Raw genomic sequence first — 14,788 nt, forward strand, 5'->3', positions numbered from 1 at the left:
AGCGTGGCACGCAGCTCGATTCGTTTATGGGTGCGACGATCCAACGGACCCGCTTCTCGAATGCGACGAAGCGCATCTTGACAGACGAGTCCGCGGAACCGGCTACAGACGCAGACATCAAGGTCGTGAGCGGGTTCAACCTCCTCACCAACAATCAGGTGCGCCGCATATCGCTGCCGTCTTTGTGTTGTCTGACTCATTGAGCTCGTTGCAGGTGAATCTGCTCTCGTCGATAATCGTTGCTATCATTCTAGGCGTCATTGCGTGAAGCTTGTCCAATCGATGTACCCATGCTCACGCTAACCGTAAGACCGAGGCAAGCCCAGAAGACGTCTCACGTATGACGAGAATGAACTTTTGTATGCTCCTGACGGCGTTATCTCCGCTGCTCGTCCTCCCAGTAGCATTATTTACGTCAACGTGCTGCCCATTGCACAAGTCGCGCATCGTCCGGGGTCTGGCTTCGGATCTATGTGAGAACGAATGGCACAATCGTTGCTTTAGTTCCGTGGCGGCCATGTATGTAAGGTCATCATGGTGGTATCGCTGAACCCTAACCCGATGCAGTCAGCTTCCGGACCGCGCTGATCGAGTCTTCTCCCTCGCTTTTGTGTCTTATTTGGCATTGGTTCACTGCCTCGCCTCGTGGACTGTAGTCACTGACAATTAATGGTGCAAGTTGATGGGCCTATCATTCCTCTCGGCTCCACAATCTTACCCTTCAGTTCGATGAATGCTCTGAAAATTTGTAGTGCCAGACGCGCGCGATAGCAAACCATCGCAGCACACCGAAATGGGTGGCCTGAGATCCGTGGGACCGTACAGTATGTCTTCCGTGCATCAGTCCGGGACCTTGGCCATCGACTCCAAATTGCGATACCTGCCTTCGACACTTGTCAACAGTAACAACAATGATGGGGCAGGACCAACGACTCCCCGTGCATCGTGCCCGATCCATCCCGTTGTGTCGTCAGACGCGTATCAGGGTCTTGTTCCCCGCGAACCCCACATGCCAGGGGTGAACGCCAAACCCCATAACCATCAATTAGGGGTGTGTTGTTCGCCCGTGCATCCTGGCATCGACGCGATATGATTGACGTAGAGAGTCATGCTTCAAGGTTGGCATTGTGAGGCTGCACGTTCTCGCAGATCTAGAGGTGATTGACATGGTGGGAGAGGACAATAGTATGCGGGGTACCTGTGCACGCTGCACCTCGTTCAAGGCAGCGTTCTGGGACTCACCTGCGGGCCTACACCGGATCCCAGAGGGTCACAAGGTCCCACAACTCTGCACTCAGGTGTCATTCGGAAACTGGCGCTGTGACAGCTTCGACGTGCACGGCGTGCGGAGCGGCAAAGTGCATAGATAATATCATGTCCCCCTTAGTGGCGCATGTGCATCGATGAGCATCTAGATAGGCAACGCTGCAAGATTGCCTGTGTACGATGCTGACCGTGGCCATGTGTGGCTTCCTGCCTCGAGCGGGCCGCATGCTGGCACTGCCTCTCGCCCATTCGGGATATGCTGCGCGCGGAGCAAGGATGCGCCCCACGGGCGAATTGTCTGAGGACGTAACGTGGCTCTGCAGAGCCGAGGGGGCTGCCTGCCCGGACACATAATGGGGCGAAACAGCGCACGAGGGCAGCAGACGACTAAAATACGAGGGAGCTGCCTGCGCGTCTGAGGGATTCTACGTCGGAGATCTCTGTTGATAGGCGGCCAGGCCGAATGTGCCGTGAGCAGAGACCCCCGAGAGGGCACGAATGCGCTGTGGATGGTGGGCGGGCGTGCAGCAGGCGACACGGGCAGCGGCGGCACTGCGAATGCAGAGGCCATCCGCGACGATGAGGAGTGGGCAGAGCCACGCGAGGCTGCGGGGGAAGAGATCGGCGAGTGATCTGAGTGATCGGGGTCCAGGGCCGCCACGAGCGAGATGAGCGAACATGCGGCGACGGCCTGCAGCTCGTCCAGCGCTGTCCAGCTTCCAGCTTGTCTCTGCCTTTTCATCTGCGACGGCTTCTGCGCCGCTTGCTTGTCTGCTGCGCCGTCTTGTCTTGCTCCTGGCCATGTTCCAATAAGCCCGCGATAGCTCATTTTTTGCGCCGGGCAATCTCTGTCAGTCGCCAGCTGCGTCGAGCGGTGCTTTTCCTTTGCTGGCAGTCCCGCTCACAGCACTTTTGTATACAGTGTCAGCACGCGTGCGACGGCAGTATAATGAACACGTACATGGCTTCTCCTGCCCCGGTTAACGACAGCTATTTTCTTGGGAACCACCGCCACACCTCTCTAGCCCTACCCCACCCAGAGCAGGACACTTACTCATCGCCATATACATGCTCACCATCTGCCGCTTGCACAGAGTTTTGTACACCGCATCTGCATACTGCGCCGTCCCGTTGCGATTGGCATAGAAAGAACGCGCACCAGGACAAGATACATCACAAAGCCTATCCCTCGCCACCCTTGACGACCGCTGCTTTACGATCTACCGTCTCGCTTCCGGACGTCACCCTCGACGTTTCCCTCGAATATTTGATGTGTGAGCGCTCCGCTGAACTGACGCGCCTGAGCAGTATGTCTCCGGATATACGCGAACCATTGTCGCCTCCTCCCACGGACCGCGTTCATACCCTGCAGCTTCCTCCCGATCCCACAGAATGGACTTCAACAAACCTTCCTTTTGGAAGCGGTAGATTTCCGCAGGACTCACATCAAAGAGCAAAGCATTATGACGAGCTGCATCGTGAGCATGTGGCGCACTGTAGCTTCGACCAAAGCTGTGACCATCCGCTGCATGGGCCCGAGCCTGGACCGTCATCGTCCCGCGGTTGGAGCTTTGAGGGCAACCTTTCCGAGCTTAGCTCAGTTCCAGAGGACTGCGAGATGCAGATCGGCCGCTCGCCTGTGCGCGCCGATTCTGGCTTTGAAGAGAGCTTGCCACAGCGCAAGTCTAGCACAAGCGGGCTTCCCGAGCTCTCAGAGGAGGCGGACACACAGTACTCCAAGCTTGAGCCGAGCGCATACTGGGCACCCACCTCGCCACTTGGCATGCACGGCCACTTGTCCCTGGACGACCATTCCTTCAATCCAGCTGTGGCCCGCGGAGACTACCGCCACGAATCGACGTACTTCGTTTCCTCGTCGCACCACGACATGAACAGCACGCCGAGCTGGGCAAGCGTTGACTGGTCGACGAGCAGCGAACACGAAAGTGACTTCTCGCCACCCGCATCGCCACGCCCGCCGTCACTTGCGCTTTCACTAGACTTGCCTGATCTGGATTCGCCTCCCTCCCCATCAGACCGCATCGACTTCGACGCACCTACAAGCACTTCGCCACTTCGCGAATCCAGCTGGTCCAACGGAGGATATGACAGCCACGCAGACCAGTCACTTTTCGACCTCCATCACCCACCCCCAATGGACGGCGGTTCACCGTCATCTCCGCGCCCGCCTGTCTTGCTGCTCCCTCTCTCTGACTTCGAGCCTGATCCCTCTAATGTGAGCACGTCCGTGCTGCACGATGAACAACAATGGCAGCCTATGTCGTCCTGGCCACCACCAGAAACGCCGCTTTATACCTCCCCCCAAGGCCAGTTCAGTGATGAGCACTGTCCTACGCCAATCCCGCGCTCGTCGCACGGCCTTTTTACGTCGCTGTCCGATTTCGATATGGACGACCAGTTGGAACTTCCACCAGCGCCATCTTCGCCACATCTCTCCCTGCCAGGTCTCGCCGATGACGATCTTCCTTCGTCCGATGATGCGTATCCCCATATATCACTGGACACAATTGCGCCGTCGGAGCTTTCCCCACTGTGCCCTTCAGACGAAGGGCTAGGTCTCTTCCTCCAGCCGATTTCCATCGACCCACCGCTTGCGCGCTCTCCGTCTCCAGACGACGACGATCTTCAGTTTTTGGACGTGCAGCTTGATCCGGTATCGTCATCTCTAGACTCCGATGAGTTTCTGGAGCTACGCAGGATCCGCCGCCGAGCGCTCAACGCTGAACGCGCAGCTCGTGAAGCGGAGGCTGAGTACACCGAGCGCATCACCGCCGTGGCCAGCTCTCTCCTCCCTCCGAATCACAGCAGCCCAAACGCAGAGCAGTCAGAATGCGATCCTGACCTAACAACCGCGCCGTTGAGTGCAGACGAGAAGCGCGCACGGCAGCGCGAGCTGCACATCGCGATGGACATGCGCGCGGACGCACGCCGCAGGCGAAAGCGCGAGAAGCAGCGCAGCAAGGAAGTGGGCGCTTTGATGGACTACAAGATGCATCGCGTCGAATCGCCCGAGCACGGCCTTGCGACGCTCATCGCGAGCATGGTGTTGCGACGAAGCGATGTATTCCGGCCGCTGGCGAGCCGGAGAGCGGATTTCCCTCGGCGAGTGTATGCGCCGTCGCCGCTGAGCCAGTGTATGTCTCTAGAACACGTCGTTGCTGATGAGATGCACATGGACATGGATGTCGACGTGAACGCAAATGAGAACTTTGACGCGGATGCGGACGAGGATGCAGTCATGGTGGATGCGTAGCTGACCTGCGCACCGCGGAGTCGGTTGAAAGGCAAAATGGTGAGCGCCGTTTGCCGTGGAGACTCGCTGCGCGCGACGTGTTATTAGATGCGATCGTTAATTGCGTCCGCAGGTTGGAAAGACCGCGAAGTGTACAGTATTCCATTTCTTCCGATCGACACCCTGCATTTGTAGCATTTAGTGTCCTCATAGTTGTCGTATATTGCGCATGTCTCCCCCGCTTTATTTGAACGAATACCATGGTCCATGATTCCCCGTTCGTGCATACCACTTTTTACGCCTGATGGAATGGCCTTCTTGGCTAGTATGTAGTCTTTGTGGTGTCAGCCTCAGGGCACACACCTGTGGACGCTGTACTTCATTAAATGACGTCTTGAACTCGTTGCTTTTCAGTCTAATGGTATGGCGAGCAAAGCGATGGAATGAGGAGAAGGGGGAAGCGACTGCCGACAATGGACACTCGCCTTTATATACCGGCGCGACAGACAGTTGCGTCCATGACATCATTATACGATCACACGTCCGATCGCAAGTCTTCGTTGCCAAAGTAAGGCAAGGGGCTTCCGTATCGGGAAACTGGCGGATGAAAAGGATCGTTGCTTGCATTTACGCTTTCCCGGGCATGATCCTGGTTTTGCAGTCGCATCACATCGTATTACCCTCCTATATCTCTGATAATATGCAGTAGATTGAACAAGATAATATCACGGTAAATCATACAGCATTAACTTTGAAGGTATCATTTGTAAGTCATTGTACTCCAGCCCCATTCCTTTATCCAAAACCAAAACATGGTCCTCAAAGTTCAGCCTGAAGACGCATCTCCTCCGGCATCACTTTTCCTATGCCCGAATGATATACCATGCTTGTGCAGCTCGTTCGACGCCCGCTGCACCAACGTCTCCCTGCCCTCCTGCGCATGCGGCTGCAGATCTCCCTGGCGGACGCCGCGCTTCGCCAAGGCATACGCCCGGCATGCCTCGCTGCTGCGCTTCAGCTCCGGATCCCGGTAGTCCAGCGCGACGATCCTGAACCCGGGGAAGTTGAACTCGAGCAGGCCCCTGAGCGCGGGCAGCAAGGCACTGTCGGGAGCATACGTCCCGGACTTGTTGTCCACGACAAGTTCCCACTGCACGTCCGCGTCCCCGCGAGCGTCGTCAAAGCTCTCCCACCCGCCGGCCGGCCGCGGGTGGAACTCGCCCGAGTAGCGCACCGCCTCGGCGCAGTTCGAGTGCAGCGCGTGCTTCGACGCCATGTTCACCAGGAACCGCGCACCCGTCTCCGAGAACCGCAGCGACTCGTCATCGACCGCGATGATGTACGTGTACAGCGCGGGCTTGATGCGATGCACGAACAGCCCGCCCTGTGCATCCTTCGGATCGGCATGCCCGTGCAGAAGGTGGAAGAAGTCGTCGGGCGTGTCGAGCACACCGAACCCGTTCGCGGCGGTGCGCGCGTACAGCATGCGATGTCCTGTGTGGATAACGGAGCGCACAGCCATCGAGGTGGGCCCCTGGAAGATTGAGCGTGCCTTGGCGTAGTCTTGGTTCCATGTCTGCACCTGGTCGCCGAAAAAAAGGCGCACGCCCTTAATGTACACCTTCCACGTCGAGTACAGACGGGAGTCGGTGTTGGCGATGCGGCCAACAGTTGGAGAGCAGTGATGCGAGAAACGGATAGGGCCGTCAAACGTGTAGGGGTGGTGGCTGGCTTCGGGATCTTCTGAGGGGACAATGTCGATCTGCACGTCCGCATGAGGCAGCGCATCCAGCCAAGCGACAGGGGCCTCTCACCGATAGCCTGAAAGTTCCTCGATTCCTCTTCAACGCCTTGTCCTCTATCCTAAGCTGCTGCTCTCCCGAGTATACGGGGATACTGAATTGGCCAATATATCCGTCTGTGAGACTGTTCGAATCCTTGTCGAGCACCTCCACGGCAAGAGTCGCCTCTTGAGGAACGTTCTTCACTCTCCATACCTCGTCCCACGTTGGCGTGAGGGTATTATCCTGTACAGTCGACCTGGAACGCTGAGGCGGTACACTGTCATGTTTGTGGATGTACAATGCGGCTACTCACACATATTTGAGCCTATCGTCCAGATTGGCCACGAAATAGGGATCCGCGGTCCCCACCACATCCATCTTTGGGATGCCCGATGCTGACAGGAAGTGCACTGTGATGTCGAAAAAAGTCATTGCGAGAGGTCTGCCGTTGGTCACAGCGGCCTTGGCAGCGTTCAAAGGACCGGATAAACCTTTATGGGGCGCTCTGGTGACTGCGGCTTGAAGTCCCTCTGTTATTCTCGAGATCTGCAACGGATTCTTGCGACCTGGCATACGACGGACAGCCAGCTTACAGGAATGGGGGGAAGGTACAATTGCATTGCGCGCAGTCTTGGTTCACAGACAGGTAAACGCTGAATTGAGTCCCTTCCCTTTCGGGTGGTCTGTACGTCACTGGAGTATAGATCAATTCTTATCAGATAAGTAGCCTGCTATCATATATTGTTATGTAAATCCCACGAAGCAAGTGTCCTGAACGCGATGCTGGAGAGTCGAATACAAGTGTTGCATGCTCTCAGACGTAGAATAGATAGAGAGGCCGTTATAGTCTGACGAATTTGATGTATGCGTGACGCTACACTCCGGATCGAATATTACAAAACGAAACACAACGCGCTAGAACGCACCAAGTACGTATGACACACGACAGGGCTGGTGTCAAGTAGTACGAGTAAACAAGTACAAGGGACATTTTGTTGATGATGCCACCCAAGATGTATAAATGACATGGATTTAGATAAGCCCAATGTGCCAAATCCGAGAAGAGCAATACGCCTTCTATAAGTAGAACCCCAACTTTCCTTGAGCGACTTATTGTGTTTATTGTTCCTTAAGTCAGGAAGTAAGGTGCAAAAATAAGGCTTTTTTGAGCTTATTTGCCTTAAATAACTTGATTCCAGGAACCAAGGCAAACTTAAGGTTGTGCAGGAAGTGTGGGGTTTTACTGATGAAACGGATGTTCGTCTCATCATCTACCCCGTCTTCGCAAGCCGCAGAGTCGGAGAGGAACAAACATACGTATTGTGCCATGCCTCACTGAGCAGAGAGAAACAAGGTTCGATGGCACATATTTTTACAACGTATGCTATTACATGAAGAGAACGCGAAGAGCATCTGTGCGCATAGTCATGCGAAAGTGAGGTCCATCGTCTTCAGTTAACAGACTAGGGAACACACCTGCTACATAGGGAAATACGTCAATAAGGCCGTCTGTGTAGGGCTTGAGCGTGAGCAAGCGATTCTTGGATTGCGCAAATCTCAGAGATCAACACGCCCTGGAGGCCCATTAAGCACTAGAATACAGCGATACACAGGTTGACATTTGTCTTGTTACATCATCCCACGACCATCTCTTCCTCATATTGCTACATGAGCGATTGACTTTCCCATTCGCACACTCGCGTCTAAAGCCCAACAGCAGAGTATAAAAGTGTATAGTTTGGCGTCCCAAGCCCAGTAACCTGTGAAGGAGCGTGATTAAACACAACCAGTAAAGGAATGAGGACGTTGACACATACGGGATCCCAACCTGTCGTAGCAGAAAAGCTGTTTGTTCCGCAGCCCGGGTTGTTTCCAGACGTAATGTCGGTCAGAGCAGATGCTCCAGTCGAGTACAGGAACGGATTCAGCCATCCGAGTGTTGATTTGCCTGCAGAAATCAACTGATTGTTGAGCATACCGACGACGCTGGCGAATATAGGGCTGGAACAGCTTGTCCCATCGACCAAGTAGAACTCTTGGTACTGTGCGATCATAATGTCAACGCCCTGGGCCGACACATCAGGGAAGCCGCGCCCGGACGCATTGTACAACCCTGCATTAGTGGAGCCAAGGTACGAGAGATAGTTTGACACAGCAGACTGCTGAAATGACGGTGTCGCCCAGTAGTTGGAGAAGCCACCAGATGAAAAGCTGGCTGCCACTTCAGGTTGCAAGTCCGTCGTAGCCCCAACGGAGGTGACACTGCGTATGGTCAAGTATTAGCGGATCATACGCGGTCACACAGGACGTTGACTCACTAAGGGCACCCAGATGGGAAGGAGGGAACAAATGTGGTGCAGCTTTGATTCTGTGTACCAGAGACGCCGCCATCTCCTGAAGAGTAAAGGACTGAGACTCCCCGTGCACCTAGCTGTGCATACGCATTGCAGAGTGCACTGAAGAAGACATCATTCTCCAATTTCTCACAATCGTCGAGGGGATACTCACTACGCAACATTCGTTGAGAGATATTCCTCGTTGGAACCGTAGCTCGTAGTGATAACGGATGGTGGTGTCTCCATATCCAGGAAGTAGTTGGCAACGTCTAGGAAGCCAAACACGCCATCTGTATTGTTCTGGCCCACCGACAAGAAGGTGACCGGTACGTAGGTCGCAAGACCGGTTGTGTATTGCGTGTCGAGGTTCTGCATCATCTGTCAATGAGACAGTGATACAAGCTGGGGGTATACAATCAGACTTACAGCCTCGGTCCCAGAATCGTCTTCAGTTTGGTCGTTCTGACCTCCGTCAAGAGTCTCAACAGTGAACATCAGATCGTCCGGATATCCGTAGCGGAGCCACTGCAGGAAGTACTGAAATGTCGGGATTAGAAACCGAATCAAACCAAGCGGAGATGAGTACATACGTCTAGGTCAGCTTCATTTGCGTAGTAGTTATTATACCCAGTGACAGCGATATAATTGTTGGACAAGGCGGGGACGGTGTCAGGCATGTTGTAGAGAGTCTCAATGCAGTCAGCATCGACATAGTCATCAGGGCAGTTGCCCACAGGATCATTAGCGGATGTCGCTTTCTTTGTAGTGCCAGTGTACTTGGTCACCTGTAGAGGAAGCGCCGCCGAAGGTGGGGTAAAGCTAGCACGGTAGGGTCTCCGTTAGAATTGCCAGATTCATGACAGGATATTCACGTACGTAACGGTAGGATGGATGAGATCCAGGTGACTCACGAGGTCGGACGGGATCGAATATGATAGAGTTCGGACACTCTGGTGACCACTTTCCTGATGCGTAAACACCGAGAAATCTGCGTCAAGCATACTGTTGGCCTGGCTGACAGGAAGGGTAATCGCCAACCAATCGCCGGCAGGGGAAATCGTGGTGGCAGTTACGTTGTTTTCGCTCAGCCATGCATTAACCGCGGCAATCGTCATCGATGTCGGAGAGACGTATTCCTCAACCTGTAATCCGTGCCTCGTCAACAGCCGGCAGTGTTCTTTCTGAAGACGACAGACAAACCTCATACTTGGATAGATGCTGGCCGTACTTTGCACTTGACGGAGTACTGACGTCGTACAACGCCTCAATCAAGCCGTCCATGTTGTTCTGCTTCAAGGCAAGACGTAGGCTGAGCATTGTATCTGGCGATGCAGGGCCGCCATGAACAAATCCTCTAGGTGGTGCATCTCGATGCTCAAGGACCTGGAGACCGTGTAAGACCGGGTTACTCCAAGCAGTGCTCACAAGCGAGGCGGCGAGGAGGCAAAAGGGGCGGAGCATGTCAATGTACGTCTGGCGAGCGAGACTTGAGATGCGGCAGGGCGCTGAAGGAACACGTCTGTGGAACGACTTTATATGTCCCCTGTAGACACACTTTTCCCGTTCTCCGGTCCAGAGCATATGGCATACACTGATGACCTTAGACGCACCCGATGAATACAGGATAGGTTGTAGCTAATCTTCAACGGGGGTAATTGTACCGTCGGGGATAGTGAAGGAAAAGAACGAGTGCGCAATGTGCAATACAACAAGCCGAGTAGTTGCATGTGTTTCCCATTCAAATTGTGGGCAACGGACAAAGGATGATTCCGGTTGTACCTGTGTGCTTCACACTATTTTCCCAATCAGCCGAGCGTTTACGTCGCCGTGATCCTGTACTCACCAGAAACCAGTTCGGGAAGGAACCCGCAAATCCATTGAGGTGAATGTGTACATTGCTAATGATTTCCGACTCGGATGTCTACCGATTGGGCGATACTTACTCAAGACCGTTCAAGGATCAGAAACAGTTATGCTTCCTTTAGACACCTAGTGCCCTAATAGGTAATCTTGCTCGCACTACCATATGGCGACGAGCGGCACAAAACGTAGACGCCCCAAGGATGTGTGGTATCAGAGTTCTGGTGCAGCATGTCTTACTAAATGCTGCAATTTAGACGCACTGGCCGGGTCAGTCCATCAACGGCGCTACGATTCGCGAGGGCAGACTCGGGCTTGGCAGCCATCAAAGACACACACAAAATCTGCAGAAGCTCAATCACGGAACAGGCCGCATCGTATGCACATGCGACTTACCTTAACATCGACCGCAACTTGCTGAAACAGACAACAGCAATCAGTCTCCGCTCGAAGGTGTTGGGAAGCACTCATCAACCACTCCGAAGCCCTCCGAGCTGACTAGGCCACTTCTTTGTCATTCACTTGGCAGTAGACAACAACGCCACCTTCTCTGAAACGAAGCATCAATTGCCCTGTCACGCCATCACACTTGAGGCCGAATTATTGCGAGTAGCATGCGCGGAATAGCTGATGTATGAGTCGGTTAACCTCAATCTCGTGACGGCTTTGTGCTAAAGATGCTCGAGAAGGGCTATCGCTGTTTCCGTGTGATCAGACATCCTGCGCCCATTCAACAAAGGCATATGCTCTGTTTGGTTGCTCCAGTATCACAGACAAGCGGCGCGTATACAGCATGGGTGGCAGCTGACCGATATTATTTTCCAAGAGAACTCACTGTAAACGTAGCGAGAATCCTTCATCGAGAAGACGATCGATCGTGACGCTTAGGACCTTGGTGGTTGAGTCGTAGGTCGGAATCGTCGCCACCTCCTGGCCGTTGAGCTGCACAGACTCCGTGGCCTCGTCGGCGTTGAGAAGCAGCACTCTCGACAAGTTCACGCCCACTGGATAGTCGAAGGAGCCCGTCACCGTCAGCACCCCAGCTCGGTAGGTCATCTCCACCTGTGTCGTCGATGCTGGCGTAATCGAGACGCCATCGTCCATGTACAGTGAGCCTGTCGCCTCGCCCGTCGCGTTTGGCGCGATGACCAGCTCCAAAGGTTGTTGCCGAAGCGCGGTGGTAGTCATGGCGCCTTGCGAGCGGAGAGGCAGGATTGCGCCGCCTCGTATGTGAACCGGGATCGACGTCAAGTTCACGTCGGTCATCTCGACAAACTCACCACTGCCCTGGACAGGCGCGAGAGTGGCGAAGTCATAGAAGATGTCGTTCGGGAAGTAGACGCTGACGGACGTTGCGTTTTCCTCTGTGACAGGCGAGACCAAGATCGACGGGCCGAAGAAAAATTGCAAGTCGATCGCAAACGTCGATTGGTCCTGCGGATACTTGTACCAAAGCGGATTCAGGACAGGAGTGCCGTCCACGCTTGCCTGATGGAATGCGGTATAAATGTAATCCATCAAGCGATATCTAGAATGTCGGTCAGTCAGGACTTGTAAGTGTAAATGCCAAACCACACTTCCGCACCTCATGTCCAAAGCATTCTTCGCCGCCTGAGCAACGGTAGGCCACCGGTAGAATTCTTGGCTGATTGATGTATCATCGTTGTGCTGCAGATCCATTGAGCAAACCGCTAACAAGTGTGCTAGCGGACGTACATCGCGCATGAATGGATAGAAAGCTCCGAGCATAGCCCATCTTGCACATAGCGTCTCCGTAGTGTCCCCGGCTACATCAGTGGCATTCAACTGTGTGCTCACCAGAATACAATCGTGCGACTCACCGTACCCGCAGATATCTGCGCCCACCATCGGCACGTGGAACACGCTCGCCATGCTCAAGATTCCCGATATCGAGTTTCGGTAGTGTTCCCAGTCAGCCATGTTGTCGCCGAGCCACTTCTGCACGTGTGCGCCTGCACCGGCGACGTCGAGCGAGTGACCACGAGCGTCCGGAGGCCTGGTCGGCGAGCTAGCATGGCGTAATGCGTCACAGTGGACATCATCGTCCCGAACAGGTTGTCTGCACGGCTTATGGTCAGTCGGCTGAACATGCTAGGGCTATTGCGAGCTCCGAGACGCACGGGTGTCATAGTCGAGCAGGCCGTTCGCGTGTACTGCATTCGTCTAGGAGTGAGTTAGCGGCCAGCCATACTTTCTCAAAGGTAGGCAGACTCACATATGAAGTCCTATTTGACAACGCTCCGGCAGCATTGTCAATGGCGTAAGGAGGGTTTAGAACGTCCTCGCCGCTATCGCTTTGTCTCTTCTGCAGCGACAAAACGACATTAGAATCGGTTGAGTTCACGAAAATGGGCGCGTTCGGGTCAGGTGGGATCGTCGTCCGCGGCGGTGGAAGATCTTGTTCGGCAGCTTGCTGGAATGGATCCGTACATGGGTAGGTGCAGAACTAGATGTGTGCGACGCCTCAGCAACACCGTCAATTACTCAACAAGAGCGACGTACACTGGATGGCTCGTTCATGTCTATCCATGCACCGTCAATGTCGAGTCCGTTAATTGGGTTGTAGAATAGCCGGAATTCGTTTGTCCAGAAGCTGTTACGGGGTCAGATTGCATGTTTCGCATTTTCTGGCCCGAATACGCACTCCTGTACGCCGGGGTTGAACCAGTCTGGGAATACTGTGACGCCTGGCCAGACCGCGCCCAGGAAGAAACTCCCGTTTGCAGCCTTCAGCCAGACGTCGGCTGCTGTCCCGCGGTCGTACGTGCCGTAGCCCTCCCCGGGCGCGTAGGCAACAGCGGGATCCGTCATCAAAACTACGCACCACTCGTATTCAACATAATGCTGATTTTGGCACGTCCGATGGACTGGACTTACTGTAGTGTTGGTCGTGCGAGTGCAAGTAGTCAATTATCTGACGCATACGGGTCAAGGGGAAATAGTCTGGGTCGAGTGTAAATATACGCCGGTTGTACATGTAATCTGTTCGGCACCGATATACGTATGTCAATTACTGCGCATTCGGTGAGATAGCATAGCATACCGATGTCTGTCCACATGGTCTCCAACGGTATGCCGGCCAAGGAATAATTTTGGATCACATCCGCAATGTCGACAAAGTCTGCACGTTGGTGCTTAGCGACATGCATAGAACTATGGGGAACCACGGCACGTACCAGTGTATCCGAAGCGGCATTGGTGCAGCCCGAACGCCCAGTATGGTACCTCCGCCGGCGTGCCAACCACCTCGGCGTACTGCCGTGCGACCTCCGTCGGGTCCGTCTCGCTGCCTGCCAGGAAATACAAATCGAGCACGCCCCCGATGACGTTGTACTCCAGCGTAGTGCCCTCCTCCGTAGTCGTGTTGATCTTGATGTCCATCCCGTTCGAGCTCAGCAGGAACACGCCGTGCGTGCCCGTCACGCGATGCTCGAAGTAGATCGGGTGGTTCCCGTACAGATTCGTCCCGTTCGGCACCCCGTACGCGTCGCGCGACCACAGAGTGCGGACCAGGTCGTCTGTGGGCAGGCGGAAGTCCTCCGTGTGCTCGCCGAGGCCGTAGATGTTCGCGTTCGGCGGGAGACTCGTCTTTACCCGCAGATACTGTGGCTCGTAGACGAGCGGGTAGGATGCGGTGGAGAAGAGCACCTCAGAGGTGGACGCGCGGTAGATGGTGAATGTAAAGGGCGAGCTAGTATAGTTAAAACGGATGGCCGCGGTCTCGGGAGAGGTGGACGGATCGGCCTGTGGGCGGGGCAAGACAGACTCTGGGACTTCATACCTCGAGTGGGCTGGGTCGGAGATCTTCACGTGGATGCGACTCTCTTAGGAGGAGAGATATGCTCAGTGCCGAGCTTGCTGATAATGATACCAGATGCATACCGGTCTCATAAGTCACTTCCAAGAACAATTGTTCGATATCTGGTCCGTACGCGTTGCACGCTGCGCCCGCCAGTGTCAGGTTCGCTACCAGAGTGGGGCCGCTAGTCACGACATTCGATGCAGTATACCCAGGACATGTATTGACATCATATGGTTGCCCTCGGGCATTCCAGACGGAGACCAGCGTCGTGACAACAGCCGCTATGTGCGCATACGGTCGCATGGTGGCTCTGCAGGACCCACAAAAGCCGTAGACGGAACGAAGAGCTCACATCGAGGCCACTTTATAATTGCGACGATATCCGGAGCGAAGTAGCCGTCCTGTAGAAGCGAACATTGTCTGGAGAGGTCATATGGCCTTCTCTCTGGGCGCTACCGCAACATTA

At 54.6% G+C, this 14,788-nt stretch overlaps 6 protein-coding genes across 6 annotated transcripts; 2 read left to right on the top strand and 4 right to left on the bottom strand.

Moving 5' to 3' along the window:
* Positions 1-1,411: 1,411 nt before the first annotated feature.
* Positions 1,412-2,095, bottom strand: POSPLADRAFT_1062789 (hypothetical protein; the record flags this gene model as incomplete). The annotated part of the gene is made up of 1 exon (XM_024481557.1): positions 1,412-2,095. The coding sequence occupies one exon, from the start codon at positions 2,093-2,095 to the stop codon at positions 1,412-1,414; it is 684 nt and encodes a 227-aa protein (XP_024333095.1).
* Positions 2,073-3,039, top strand: POSPLADRAFT_1042015 (hypothetical protein; the record flags this gene model as incomplete). The annotated part of the gene is made up of 2 exons (XM_024478015.1): positions 2,073-2,116; positions 2,189-3,039. A coding segment is annotated over exon 2 (713 nt), but the record flags the coding sequence as incomplete, so codon positions are not given.
* Positions 3,040-3,673: 634 nt separating this feature from the next.
* Positions 3,674-4,810, top strand: POSPLADRAFT_1175360 (hypothetical protein; the record flags this gene model as incomplete). Its single annotated transcript, XM_024488346.1, has 2 exons — positions 3,674-4,579; positions 4,653-4,810. One exon carries the CDS (start codon positions 3,674-3,676, stop codon positions 4,538-4,540), a length of 867 nt encoding a protein of 288 aa, XP_024333097.1. The 3' UTR covers positions 4,541-4,579; positions 4,653-4,810.
* Positions 4,811-5,345: 535 nt separating this feature from the next.
* On the bottom strand, positions 5,346-6,735 carry POSPLADRAFT_1037584 (hypothetical protein; the record flags this gene model as incomplete). Its single annotated transcript, XM_024477233.1, has 3 exons — positions 5,346-6,281; positions 6,334-6,559; positions 6,617-6,735. The coding sequence occupies 3 exons, from the start codon at positions 6,733-6,735 to the stop codon at positions 5,346-5,348; spliced, it is 1,281 nt and encodes a 426-aa protein (XP_024333098.1).
* Positions 6,736-8,006: 1,271 nt separating this feature from the next.
* On the bottom strand, positions 8,007-10,100 carry POSPLADRAFT_1160563 (hypothetical protein; the record flags this gene model as incomplete). Its single annotated transcript, XM_024487564.1, has 8 exons — positions 8,007-8,063; positions 8,121-8,565; positions 8,622-8,759; positions 8,812-9,008; positions 9,066-9,176; positions 9,230-9,458; positions 9,516-9,781; positions 9,840-10,100. The coding sequence occupies 8 exons, from the start codon at positions 10,098-10,100 to the stop codon at positions 8,007-8,009; spliced, it is 1,704 nt and encodes a 567-aa protein (XP_024333099.1).
* Positions 10,101-11,330: 1,230 nt separating this feature from the next.
* Positions 11,331-14,625, bottom strand: POSPLADRAFT_1050820 (glycoside hydrolase family 31 protein; the record flags this gene model as incomplete). The annotated part of the gene is made up of 13 exons (XM_024480074.1): positions 11,331-12,027; positions 12,085-12,167; positions 12,216-12,286; positions 12,341-12,458; positions 12,479-12,579; positions 12,641-12,683; positions 12,736-12,966; positions 13,023-13,113; positions 13,165-13,336; positions 13,398-13,502; positions 13,564-13,641; positions 13,697-14,344; positions 14,403-14,625. 13 exons carry the CDS (start codon positions 14,623-14,625, stop codon positions 11,331-11,333), a joined length of 2,661 nt encoding a protein of 886 aa, XP_024333100.1.
* Between the last annotated feature and the right edge of the window lie 163 nt (positions 14,626-14,788).

The sequence above is a fragment of the Postia placenta genome (assembly GCF_002117355.1).
Source record: "Postia placenta MAD-698-R-SB12 unplaced genomic scaffold POSPLAscaffold_24, whole genome shotgun sequence".
NCBI lineage: Eukaryota > Fungi > Basidiomycota > Agaricomycetes > Polyporales > Adustoporiaceae > Rhodonia > Rhodonia placenta.